This window comes from Crocuta crocuta, unplaced genomic scaffold, assembly GCF_008692635.1.
Source record: "Crocuta crocuta isolate KB4526 unplaced genomic scaffold, BGI_CrCroc_1.0 scaffold24, whole genome shotgun sequence".
In the NCBI taxonomy this organism is placed as follows: Eukaryota; Metazoa; Chordata; class Mammalia; order Carnivora; family Hyaenidae; genus Crocuta; species Crocuta crocuta.
This window is the reverse complement of record NW_027530974.1, coordinates 14,451,571-14,465,435: the sequence shown is the minus strand read 5'-3', so window position 1 is coordinate 14,465,435 and position 13,865 is coordinate 14,451,571. Positions and strand designations below refer to the sequence as shown.

The following is a 13,865-nucleotide window of genomic DNA, read 5'->3' as shown; positions in this document are numbered from 1 at the left end:
AGGTTGAGGCTACAGACTTTTTTAAACCATGCCTTGTAATTTTGAAAGATTCTTTTTTATTGTGATAAAACATACATGGCCCAAAATTCCCCATTTTAACCACTTTCAAGCAGACACTGCAGCGACATCAGGCATGTTCACATTCCCGCGCAACCGTCACCGCCATCCGACCCCAGAACGCTGTCATCATCCCAAACTCGCTCTGTTTGCACACGCAACAGTAGGTCCCCTCCCCCTGCCCCGCCCAGGTAAGCTCAGTTCTCCTTTCTGTCTCTGTGAATTTGCCTCTTCTAAGGACCCCGTATAAGGAGAATTATACAGTATTTGTCCTTCCGCATCGGCACACAGTGGTTTTGGACTCGCACATCTCGTATCAGAATTCCCTTCCCTTTTAAGGCGGATTGGGAAATAGTCCATTGTATGGCTGTACCACATTTTGTGTATCCATGTATCTGTCGATGGAACATTCTAGTCATTTCTACCTTTTGTCTACTGGGAATAAGGCCGCTGTGAGCATTGGCATACAGTGTTGTTTGAGTCTCTGCTCTCAGTTCCTTCGGGTGTATGCCTTGAAACAGAATTGTGGGATCGCATGATGATTCTACGCTTAACTTTGTGAGGAGCCCCCAAGCTGCTTTCCACAGCGGCTGCACCGTGTTACGATCCCGCCAGCAATGCGCAAGGGTCCTGGTTTCTCCCTATGTTCTGCAAAGCTTATTTTCCTTTTTTTTTTTTTTGTTTTTTTAGTAATGGCTATTCTAATGGGTATGTAGTGGTATCTTGTTGTGGACATATAAATTTATTTTCAAAATGCAGTGAAAGGAGGTGAGAACATCGTTTTTTGTTGGTGGAGTGGGGTAGAGGATGGGAGGTTGTGTTTAAGCATCACTGAGAGATTCTGGCAAGGACTGCTGGCGTTAGAACGGTACAAAGATCATATGTCTGATCTCACCTCTGGCTGCATGTTAGAATCCCCTGATGCGTCTTTTAAAATGCCAATGCTGGGCCCTGCCATCTGGGGGGGACGGGTAGTGTCTGATTTAGCTGCCTAGAGGGAGTCTGGATGTCGGTATTGTTGGTAAAAGCAACCTGGGTGAGTCTGATGTGCAGTGAGGGTTGACTTCTTGGTCTACAGGTGCCCAGAGTAAGGCCCTGAGATCAAGGCTCTCAGTGTCTTGTCTCTCAGCCCAGAGTTGCTGCCTCTAGGATACCTGTTGTTGCCCAGAACCAAGAACACTGAAATCAGTACTGTCCCGAGCACATGCGTGACTTCATTTTCTATGGGGCCCAGCCCTCCACTTGGTCTTGTGGGTTGGTCAGCATCCAGTGGCCATGGGAGACTTCCAGCAAGTCAGTTCATTCAGCAAACTGGGAAGATTAAGACACCAGCGAGTTGGCTGATGGGTTTCCCCCACTGCTCCCATACTTCAAACTCTGGACCTAAAAACACTTGAACCACTCAGTGCTCTGACATGTGTGTGCTGTTGGGTGATTGCCATGAGGAGGCTCTCTTGACTGGGCCCTGGCCCAGACTGGAGGATGCTGGGTAGTGTCTACTGCTCCTCCCTTTCTGTTCCACTCATTTTCCCGGCCAGTGTTTGGAAGTGCGTAGATTTGGACGGATCTAGTCCTTGGTTAACGATTTGTTCTCACCCATGAGCCCTGGTAGACCTCATTTATTATGTTTATTACTTGATCTGTCTCTCTTAAGTGTATAATCATCATGAAGTATAAGAAGGGGTTTATGGGCCAAATACAAAGTTAGGACAGTTCCCACAAAACTTCCCCCAATTCTGACACCAGTTACAACTTTGGTGTGGGGAGTAGTTTCCCAAACCACTTTCAGGTTCGAGAATCACTAGAAGGACTCACAGAACTCACAGGAAGCTGTTATACTCACAGTTATAGATTACCACAGAGAAAGGATACAGACCGAAATCAGCCAAGGGAGGAGGCATATAGGGCAGACTTCGGGGGGGCAGGGGCGTCCAAAGGCGCTGAGCTTCTCCCCATGGAGCTGGAGGGTGACCTTCTCTGGCCACAGTGCACACACATGGAGTATTGCCGCCCAGGGAAATTGACTCAAGCCTTGGTGTCTAGAGCTTTTATTGGAGTTTCACCACCTACTGCCCACATGGCTGCTTTCTGCCCCCAGCCCCTCCTGGAGGTCGGGTGAATACCTTTAACGGTTGGTTCCTCCAGATTTTGGGGTGATACCGCATAGCCCAAAGCCCCCATCCCAAACCACAAGGTTAGATTTATCTGGTGGCCAACCCTCCCTCTGCCCCAGGCAAATAGACATACTCCTCTTGGGCAGACCTCCCAGAAGCGGGGTTGCCGAGGCCAGACCGGTCTTTGAGTAAGGTTCGTCCTACACTACATAGCAGCAGATCCCCTCACAATCCAAGAGATGGAACCCAGGTTTGTGTATCAGAGAAACCAAGACTTTCGTCTTATCTCTGCCATTTATGAGCCACGTCGCCTTAGGCAAATCACTTACACCCTGAGATTCAGCACCCCTTTTCTTTACAAGATGATCATACACTGGCTGTTACTTGTGTGCAGAGCATTCCTGTAGCTGTATACAAAGACGGCCTCAATGACCTGTGTCGTACCTGCTTTGCCTTGGGGAGGCTGGGTCCCAGGACGTCTCAGGCCCTTTGTAGTCGAGGAGACTGAAAAACTGCACAGTGTCCCAAAGACTGGCAAACAAGCATAGAAGGGAAACCAACATTTACAGCCCTGGAGGAATGCTTTGTTAGTTTATGGATTATCCAGAGGCTCCCACTTTCCTTTCATCCGGCCACATCAAGGGCAGCGAATGCTTTGAGACCCTCTTAGAGTGCCTTAGATCCAGAAAGGCATTTTTCTGACTTGATGGGGATTTTCACATTCTCTGTGCATACACTTGGGCCATCTGATCTCTCAGAGATCCAGCCCCTGGCGGCTGGTAGAATCGAAGCCTCTTCCAGCGACTGCTGGTGGTTTTCTTCGGGCCGTGTAGCAAAATGTAGGAGAGTTTGTGCAAGGAGATAGCTGGCAGCCTTCCTGTGGGATGTGGAAAAAGATTCTGCATCTCCCCGCCACGCCTTTTGGGAATTACTCATCCAAGAAGTATTGTGGAAAAGGAGGCGGAGTGGAAGAAGGAACCCATGCACTTACCCTTTACCAGGAAATGCCCGTAGCTTGCATTTAGCAAAGCCCCCCTTTCTGTTTATTCTACTTGTATATGTTGAGTTGTTTGCATGCTCTTTGGTGTGAAGGACAGCCTGTGTTTTGGGAATGATGATCATTCCGTTGATCAACTGAAAAAAGAAAACGAATGGTCAGTTATCCGTGACTTTGTCTCTTGTATAAATCACAGTGTGAGGGAAGAAACCCCAGATGTTTGAAAGGATTGATGGTTGGAAGGTTCTCTACTGGATTTTAGTGTAGAAGCAGGAGCGATTAGCCGCAGACAAGGGTGGGAAAGAACTGGGAACTGATGAGAAGGCATTTGCTGAATTATAATTACGATGGCTACCATTTATTGAGTGTGTACATTATGCCAGGCTCTGTGCTTGTGCCCATTTATTTGGCAGGGATATTAATTACAGCATTACACACTGTTGAAACACTCGCATCCCTAAACTGGGCACATGTATAATCTGAGTAAGATAAAAACTGCATTAAAAGAGAAAACATACTACATAGGCAGTTAGGGCTGAAGCCAGGTTTAGAACCTACACTCTACCCACCCCAGCTTATTTTTCTTATTCTCTCTGCCCTCCTTCTTAGTAGTAGTAATAATAATATTGATGTGTTACCTTCCTATCAGTATTTCTATAATAATATTAACATTTATTCTGATATTCCAGATATGTCAATGGATGTGAGCTCTGCGTGAATTCTGTAGTGAGCTATCCCCTGTAGGGCTAAAAACATTAAATTGAGAGTCAAAAAATGAGGGGCCCCTGGGTGGCTCAGTCAGTTGAGCGCCCAACTTCGGCTCGAGTCTTGATCTTGGAGTTCGTGAGTTCGAGCCCTGCGTCGGGCTCTCTACTGTCAGCACAGAGCCCGCCTCAGATCCCCCATCCTCCTCTCCCCGCCCCTCCCCTGCTTGTGCTCTCTCAAAACTGAAAACATTTAGATGCCTCATCAACTTGATGGCAGAAAATATACTATTTGTCAATTTCACATAGTCCCTCCAAATTCATGATTTCCTTCCTTCTTCTTTTACTTGAAAAAAAAAGACAGATCCCTGTCCTTCCAGCCCGGACTCTAACTACATTACTGTGAACTTGTTTCATTAGTCTCAGGGATGAGAGCGTGGGGGGGGCCAACCACCCCCCGAACAGCCACTCCAGGGCAGGGGAGAAACACCGATGCAGCGTCCGCTGAGGGCCTGTACATCTGCCTGTCCCCCGCCTTCGGCCAGCGTGGTGACTAAACAGACGCATGGGTGTCCGGGGGCGGCGAGTCTGGCTCACAGGACATGTTAAAGCAGGAAGGCATTTGCTCGTGTATTGAGCCGGGGAAGGTCGTGACAGAAAGGCATTTCCAGCTTTTCTTAAAAACTCAAACTCTGTGGGACAATTCATTTGGGACCAGCTTCAACCCAGATGGTTATCCCTCCAAGTGATTATTTTTCCATCTTGAGCCTTTCCAGGAATTCCAGCACGGGCAGGCTGCCAGAGGACACTGGCGACCCAGATGCTGCAGTGACATTCCACGTGAGCCGACTTCCAGGGACAGCCCGGCCCAGCTGCCAGCCTCGCCCCCTCCCCTCCTCTTTGCGTGCATCCTGTCCCCCGGCGCCCAGACGTGCGCCATGTCCCCACGTGGTGGACCCTACCCTTGTGTTCCCACAGTGGGGGGAGCGAACCCCACTAAAAATACCCCCGCTCTCACCGTCCCCGTGCTGGCCAGGGGCAGTAATGGCAGAAGCCAGGAATCCGAGAAGAGTTCTCACCCAAGCGTGGTGAAGCCCGCCCCTCCGTGTTGCAGACAGCGGTAGCGTACAGCGGAGCCCCGCTTAGGGACGAGGGACACGGTGGTTTAGCGGCTTGCCAGGCAGGGGACTTGAGTAGGAGAATAGCCAGAGCGGCCCTGCATCTTGAGGAATCCCCTCCAACATCTCCGTCAAGGCATTCCATCAGAAGAAGGACGCCAGGTCTCCGCATGCGCCCCCAGCCGGGGGGGCACCCCAGTGGGGCTGTGTCATTGCCAAAAAAAATCTATACGTGAACAGGGCCCCCCAGACTGTTCTTCACGAGGCCACCGTTTTCTCTGCCTTTCCTCCTCCTACTGAAATCGCATCTGGCAGGGCAGATCCCTGTCTCCGTGTCGTGTGCATTGTGGCCACTGACGGGGAGAGACAGTGTTCGTGTCCACAGTTCTGCATGTCTGAGCCACGCAGGATGTTGTCTCAGCGGGGGGTGGGGGGGAGAGGTCTGGGCTCCACTATGATCCAGATCAGAACTGGGTGGGTGGTGTTGAGCTTGGAGCTGGGTGGTGCTGGGGGTCCCCGGCTCACTTACCTGTAAGGTGACAAGATCCAGACCTCTCCTCCTTCGTCACCCCAGCCCGTGGCACTGACTACCACGTCAGCTGCAGTCTGGCTTTTGTGCCAGGCTCCTTGGGTGTCTTTTCTCCCTCTCGTCCCTACGCATCCTGTCTTCCCCACATGGAAGTTTTGCCATCGGGCTCCCATCACCAGGGCCATCCCCGAACCTCAGTTTGCCCAGCATCATGGTTGGAAAGAATGAGAAAGTGGTTTTCAGTGCTGGCTTCCCCTCTTGACTGTGAGACCTTAACCAAGCCTGTGTCCCCGGCTGCAGAAATGGAGATAAAAATACAAATCTCAAGAGTTTGCTGTGAGGAGTAAATAAGATGTTCGAGTTGAGTTACTGGCATACGGTAGATGACGGATACATGGAAGCCATTCGTATTAATGCCCTAGGACTGCATAACCAATTACCACAAACACAGGGGCTTATAAAAGAGGAGACGCTCATCTCACAATCTGGGGGACCAGATGTCTGAAATCAGAGTGCTCCCGCCAGAGGCTCTCAGGGAGGGTGTGTCCTTGACCCCTCTGCCTTCAGGGGGCTTCAGGTGATCCTTGGCTTGGGGCCACAAAACCTCATTGTTTCCGCCCCCATCTTCACACGGTGTCTGTGTGTCTCAGATCTTTCTCTGCCTTTCTCTTACAAGGAGACTTGTCGTTGGATTTAGGGCTCACCTGGGTAATCTCATCATCTTATCCCAAGATCCTGAATCACTTTCCCTTTTTCTCCAAAAAAGGTCACACTCATCAGTTCCAGATGGCCATGCCTTTTGGGGGTCCACTGTTGAGTCCACTACCCTATCTTGTTAGTGGTATAAATTAAGGTATACATGTATCTTTTCTTTATGTCCTTAAGCCCTTGGGTAGAGTGTGGATTCAGCGGTCATTCTTGGATTCTCTTCGTGCTCATTGCACTTCTGTGAAGATTACCGTCCGTGTCACAGGATGCAGAGGGGAGAAGGGGGGTCCGCATGTGTTGGGGTGCGGCTCTCAGCCTCTTCTGCAAAGTTGTGCCCACCTCTCCAGGGGCCTCTGGCCCAAAGAGACCTGGAGGGGACCCTTCATCCCCTTCAGAAGCCCCCTCATTTTGGACCAAGAGGCCTGCCCCGTGAAGCTCTATGCTAAGCAAAGCAGAGAGAGCAAATAGTCACTTTGCACTGAGGACACAGCGAAAGGAAAGTTGGAAATTAGACTAGGCTTATAAGCAAGCCACCTTGACACGGGTGAAATCATAGTCTCAAAGTCTTTGTAATGAAAAAAATATAAAAGTAGGGAGCATGAGCACCTGGGCAGGACAGGGGTCTCCACCACTCACCTGGGACCATCAGCTAGTCTTCAGACTCAGTCTCAACACTTGGGGTGACACAGGGGTCCCCTCATTAGGCAGCCCAACCCATTCTTAACAGTTCTAATTACTTTCCGATTTCTACTGTTCTTACTCATGTAATCAGCCCTGTAGAGATTGATCATTTCTCTTATGTTCCGGTTTCTCTCCGGGCCACATATGCTCAGCTGCCTCTGCTGGTACTGGCCCGCCTTGTGCCCAGACCTCTCACTAACCCAGTCTGTCCCCCCTAGACCCGCCCCCCTGTACCCTGACCCCTTACCTCAGTGCTTGGACTGTGGCTTTACCAACATATGATGTTGCAGGATTTATCCCTTTTATTCTGAACGTTGCGTTCTTATCAACGAAGCTTATCATTATTCCAGCCTTTCAGGCACCAGACCAAACTGTTGGTTCATATGAAATGTATGGTCAGACAAAAAATTCCCAGGCTCCTTCCTTTGAACCAAACTTAAGCCAGATCTCTCCAGCCTCTGCTACCAAATGAATTGAGCTGTTGAAACCAAAGGCAGGCATTTACATTTATTCTCAGGAATCTTAATTTTCTTGATTTTGTGCCATTACTTCCAGCTTCTGAGGATATATATAGCCCCCCCCCCAACTCTTTGAAAGTTGAGTGTTCCTATGAAAACTAATGGCCTTAAGTGAAGAAGCAATTACCATTGATTTACATGGAGAAAGTTGTAGCATTCCCAGACCCCCAAAATAACCTCTTAGGCTCTTCCGATACCTTAGGACACATCTTGCTAACAGACGCACCAAGTAAATCCCAATGAAGCCCTGACTGTCCAAGAACAGTTCCAGCTGTGGCTGCTGGAGGAGAGGCTGGGTGTAGTTCCCCAGAAAGGCGCTTGGTGGCGCTACTCTCGGGTGCAAGCTACCTCCACAAACAGCTCAGTAATGCTGAATGCTATTTTTTTTTTTTTTTTTTTTTTTTTTTGGCTTTTAGCCTTTTTTGTAAAAGCAAAATCCTCTTTGGAATCCTTTTGGTTTGCAAAAGCAGGTACTAATGTAGGTCTTTAGTCAAAAGCCAAGCATAATGCAACCTTTCAAAAAGCATAGGATACCTGTATCTGAATATTAATTGCAATAATACATAAGACTTCTCTGCTAGCTTTCTGTTACCTCTACATATGATAAAGAAAAAAAACGCTAACAAAATGTTGAATAGAACAGAACTAAAAATAGAGCTCTGGCATACCATTGGCTCCACACTGACACTGAACAGTTACAGCCCACTGTTCATATTAGAACTGAGTTAAGTATCTGATGAATGAACCTGTGACCCGCTTCCCTTGGGGCTTGTCCAATCCACTGTGAAGGTAGCTAATTGTGCTCTCACCCCACACACCTCTCTCCATCCGGGAAGCCCCACGGATGACAGAGTTAAGCCTACTTTTCATAGTTAACCTAAATGAAGAACTGTCTGGAGTGCGTTACACAGACCTTCAGTTTAGCAGGAGAATAGAAAGGACGCTGGCAAGTCAGGACTTGGAGGATCCTTGGCGAGCCCCGGTGACCTCTCCTGTCGTGGCCAGGCTAAACGGCCCTGTGGTTTTCCCAGAACTGACCCAGATGCATCAGGGGGTCCACACCAAGCTGGGTGTGCCGGGCAGAGCGGTTCCCTTTACGGCCATGACATTGGCGTGCGTTTTTAGGACTGGATGTATCCAAATTCTAGGAGTGGCTCCCGTGTAAAGCGGTTGTTATTTACAGGACTTGGACTCGGTGGGGACACGTTCCCACATCTTCCAGCTCAGAAGCCTCTCATTTTCCTATCATTTCTGAAAGAGCATAAACCCACAGTAGTGGGGGATATTTTTTTGAATTATAGCAGAGATGTAAGTGTGGGGCTTCTTTTGTTAAATTTTGTTTTTCTTCTTGGAGATGATGAAGTCTCATATAAAATTGATGATAACAGCTTTTTTAAAGCTCGTTTCCTTATATTTTGTGAAGACACAAAGAAGAAGAAGAAAGGGAGCCTTTGTTACTTAGAACTCTGTGGAGTCTAACTGACCCCCAAATAAACACTGGAATATTTCCTAAATATTAGCCGCTTATCTCCAAGGCTCCATCCATTCTCCTTTTGGTTTCTCACCACCTCCTGCATCCGAAAAAGAGGCTAGAGATGTTTAATTTGCTTAGGAGCTTATGATTAGAAAATTTAATCTCATACCTGAGTTTCTGAAACCGTCCTGTGCATATGAATCATCTGAAGACCTTTTAAAATGCAGAGTCTAATTTTTTTTAATGTTTTTTATTTATTTTTGAGAGAGAGACAGATTCCGAAGCCAGCTCCAGGCTGTCAGCACAGAGCCCCACGCAGGGCTCAAACTTGTGAACCAGGAGATCATGACCTGAGCCAGTCAGAGGCTCAATGGACTGAGCCACCAAGGCGCACATTAAAATGCAGATTCTAAATCAGGAGGTCAGGAGGGCAGAGTGGGGCCTGAGATCCTATATTTATTTTTTTTTAATGTTTTATTTATTTCTAGGAGAGAGAGAGAGAGAGAGACAGAGTGAGCAGGGGAGGGTCAGAGAGAGAGGGAGACACAGACTCCGAAACAGGCTCCAGGCTCCGAGCTCGCAGTCAGCACAGAGCCCGACGCGGGGCTCGAACCCACGAACCGCGAGGAGATCCTATATTTCTAAAGCTGCAGAGGATACTAGTGTTGCTGGTTTGATGCCTGCACTCTGGAGAGCAAAGCCTTATTGAACGGAGTTCAACTCTAAGATCCTAACAGAGGGATGGATTAATATGTAGACATAAAGATGCTTAAGATGAGTGCATTCAGAACAGAGATTCTCAGACAAACTGTATGTAGTTAAAGCCTCAATAAATTTGCCTTGATTCATCCAATAACTTTCTTAATAATAATGTTTGAACAATGGGATCTGCATATATGGCTCTTTGGGAACTGAGCATTTCTAAAATAGTGTGTGGTCTCATGTTGGGAAGAAATCTTTCTGTGGTACATCCAGAAGTGAGCCCCCCAGGGGCCCAGGTAAACCATTGGTGTGTTTCAGCCCCAAGAAGGTAATGAGGGACACAGACGCCATTTGTCTGCAACTAGAAAGACCCTAAAAAGCAAAAATCCCATTCTCCTTTTTCCTCTTTTTCTATTTGGTTTTGTATCTCTCTCTCCCTTCCTTCTCCCTTCCCTGCTTTTCCACTTTCATAATATATCTCTCCATTCTTTCAATTCCATGAATACTCAAAAGCGTACCAGGGACCTGGTGGCAAGCTGTGGCGCCCTCTGGTGGTTCCCTGAAAATACAGCAAGACTCAATCCCTACCCTCACAGTGCTTCTCCCTCCCTAATGGGAGATTCAGATAGTACAGAGCTAGTGAGCGCGAAGAAGGGACGCAGGCCCTGGAATCAGAGAGCCCCGTCTAAATTCTAAATGTGGGCGGAGGATGAGTTGAAATTTCTATCATTCAGGCGCTAGGCTGCTCCAAGTCCTGTGTTTGTCCCTAGATCCTTGATTTATCATTAATATTATCTGCAGAAGACATTTATCAATGGATCACTTTTCAGAAGAATAAATTGGAATCCGTGCATTAAGGCCAATATGTCTTGGTGTTCCGTTAGCAGAAGACGAGCCCTGGAGCCTGTACAGAGGTCTTCAGGGCCCCGCTAAGCCTGTGTCTCTCAAATAAACAGTTAACACATAAACTAAGGCGCTACTGAGAACCAAGTCAGCATTCCTTTTCAGATTCACTAAATCTGGGTTCTTTAAGAAGTACCTTCAGAGGGGTTTTCTGGTTTTGTATACTGTGCATTCGGCTGTACAGGCAATTTTACATTTGCATTGCTAATGGACCTCTTCTGAATGTGTTTGACATTTTGCTTGGCTTTGAAAGGACTTTTATGCTGCTGCTTTTTCTTCCCTCCAGCTGCCTTGGGCTAATTAACCTATTCCCTTACTGGCTGGGCCTACTGTATGCAAATGGTCTCATTTTGGATTCTGACATATCACTCTTGCATGAACATCCCTAATGAAATCCTGTGGGGTTTTCTTGGTGCAGTGCTACCATGGAGCCAGCAGGGGGCGCATGGAACGGTTTGCTTTGAGTAGATCTAAATGACTTTGCTAGTTGATCTGGGAATGTGGGAGCTTATGCAATTCTTTAAGTGACTCTCGAAATCTAAACCTAAAAGATCATTGCCAGCACTTTTTAAGCAGCCAGAAGGGGCAACTGGGTTTTTTTTATAATTTTGTAATTTAATTTTATTCTGTCATTGTTTTGAACATGACACTGGCCTCCTAATTGATTTGCAAGTATTGCGTGTGAATTATGTGCTGCACTGTTTATAAAAGACAGCTACTGAGAGCAGGGGCATTTTGAACGTATAAAAAGCCCTAGGTCGGGAGGGTAAATAATTGACATTAGTTCTTGAACACAGATATTTCTCCAGCATTAATGTGCTAGATCTTTTCACTTTATTTTTTGTTTCCATCGCAGTCTTTAATGTGCCTCTTTATAAAGAATAAAGTCCTGTTCTTATTGAAATGACCTTGGATGTTGAGACCCCAAATTTATAAACTTCCGCCTCATATCCCCCTAACCACAACCATTAAGGATAGGGACTGTCTCTTGAATCATCTTTTTATTGTGATAATCGGCCATGATGTTGAAGCAAGAGTAACCATGGCCACGAAAATCATTGGTCCAAAAAAAGTTACAGACTAGGCTGGGGTAGTGCAGCTACACAGGAGAGATGAAGGGCAAGCTGGTGCAGGCAGAAGAGAGAAAGTGGCTATGTTAGTGACCGCGGGGATGTCCCCATTGCGTCAGCAAGGATCGAATGCTGAAGGCTGTTTGCTGCCTTGTGTTTGTTTTAAAATCAGATGGTAGAAGGGGCAGCTGGTGGCTCAGTCGGTTAGGCTCAGGTCATGATCTCGCGGTTTGTGGGTTTGAGCCCCTCATCAGGCTGTCTGCTGTCAGCGCTGAGCCTGCTTCTGCGTACACTGTGTCCCCCTCTCTCTGCCCCTCCCCAACCTGTGCTGTCTCTCTCTTTCTCTCTCAAAAATAAGTAAAACTAAAAAATAAATAAGTAAATAAAATAAACATTGGGCCACCTGGGTGGCTCAGCCAGTTAAGCGTCCGACTTCAGCTCAGGTCACAATCTCACCGTTCATGAGTTCAAGCCCTACATCTGGCTCTGTGCTGACAGCTCAGAGCCTGGAGCCTGCTTCGGATCCTGTGTCTCCCTCTCTCTCTCTGCCCCTCCCCCGCTCATGCTCTGTTTCTCTCTCAAAAATAAACATTACAAAAATTTTACAAAATCAGATCATAGAAAAGAGGGTCTGGGTAGGAGAAATGCTAAAACCCAAAGCCCAGTGCCTCAGTTTCCCAGGATGCCAGCAGATGGCAGTGCTTGGGTCTGCAGCCGCTGCCTGTAAGGGGCACCCACATCTGCTTGTTTGCCCCGTTCCTGTGGGTTCCACTGATGGTCTGTCTGTTGCCAGTGGCCGTCCATTTGTCTGCACAATCACAGTGACTCCGAGGTCACCGGCCACTGAGGGACGGAGCTGTATGTCCGTAAGAGCTGGCTCCCAGCCCACTATTTATAGATCGAGATTGAAGCGCCTGGGGCTGATTGATCTGAAAAGAGGTTTCATCTCTAGGGTTAATGGTGGGTTGGCCCTTTCCAACGAAAAAGGGAGAGAGCTGATGCGAAGAGAGAATGCAGAGACTACCTGGAAAGAAAGACAGAAAGGGGAAGGAAGCAAGCGTGTAACCGTCACTAAGGAGGAACCTTCAATGTGCCCGCCCTATTAGTGCACTTTTATTTTTTTGGTAACCATAACCATATTCATTTTTTAACTGTCTCACAGATTTCTCTTGGCTTTCTGTTACCCTATGAGTAGCTGTACTGGGAATTCTTTGGAAACTTGTAGAGAACATGATTATTTTTGGCTGGCTCTGCTGAGCTGGCGTGTGGTGCCGTGAGTGTGTGTGAGGGAAGACGCAATGGCTTTGGATGAGAGTACGGACCCTGAGTCAGGCAGAACCTTCGGGTAGTAGCTCCGCTAGGTGACGCTTCAGACCTTACACCTGAAGGTGGGCGGGGACCGNCCTTCCCAGCTCCTCACCTGTCCCCTCCCAGCGCCTGTGTCTGAGGCTGACTTCCTCTGAGGTCACCTTTGCTGTGAGCTTCGTGTGATTTCCCAGCAAGGGAAAGAAGAGGTAGAGAAGGGACATTTCTGAAAAGGAAATTTAAGAGCTAAATCATCTCCCCTCTAAGAAGAAAAGAAAAAAGAAAGGGGATTGAGAACCCTGTCTTAGGAGATGGAGACGTTCTCAGGGGAGTCGTTGATGCCATCCCAAGGCGTCTTCTGGAAGCTTCTGGCCTGCCCCATGTCATCATCTTCCCCATGTGCTCTCCAACTGGCCAGTGGCTTTTAGTCGCTTTCAGGCCGGGGCTGTGATCAGGTTTGGGGAATTCACGCGGAAGCCAGAGGCCTAGTCTCAGTCTGATATTTTGATTTCCTCTNACCCAAGGGGAGATGATTCCTCATGAAGAGCCTGGACCCTCCACAGAAATCCAATGTGACTTTCCATGTATCAGACTAAAACCAGAGCCAGCCAGCCAGTGAAGCAGTCACCGTGGAGGGGNGGCCGCGCACCGGGAGGCCTCGCCCTCCGCCCTCAACGACAAGAGCGGCCTGCACCTGGGGAAGCCGGGACCCCGCGCCTACGCGCTGTCGCCGCAGCAGGCTCTGGGCCCCGAGGGCGTCAAGGCCGCCGCCGTCGCCACGCTGTCCCCCCACACGGTCATCCAGACCACGCACAGCGCCTCGGAGCCCCTCCCGGTCGGACTGCCCGCCACCGCCTTCTACGCGGGGACGCAGGCGCCGGTCATCGGCTACCTGAGCGGCCAGCAGCAGGCCATCACCTACGCCGGCAGCCTGCCCCAGCACCTGGTGATCCCCGGCGCGCAGCCCCTGCTCATCCTGGTGGGC

At 48.6% G+C, this 13,865-nt stretch overlaps 1 protein-coding gene across 1 annotated transcript in view; it reads left to right on the top strand.

Moving 5' to 3' along the window:
• Positions 1–12,873: 12,873 nt before the first annotated feature.
• Positions 12,874–13,865, top strand: part of ATXN1 (ataxin 1) — a 19,541-nt gene continuing 18,549 nt past the window's right edge. The window contains exons 1-2 of the mRNA XM_077769985.1: positions 12,874–12,889; positions 13,516–13,865. The exon at positions 13,516–13,865 is cut by the window's right edge and continues 408 nt beyond it. Coding sequence (XP_077626111.1) covers positions 12,874–12,889; positions 13,516–13,865 — 366 coding nt within the window. The remainder of the gene's footprint in view (positions 12,890–13,515) is intronic.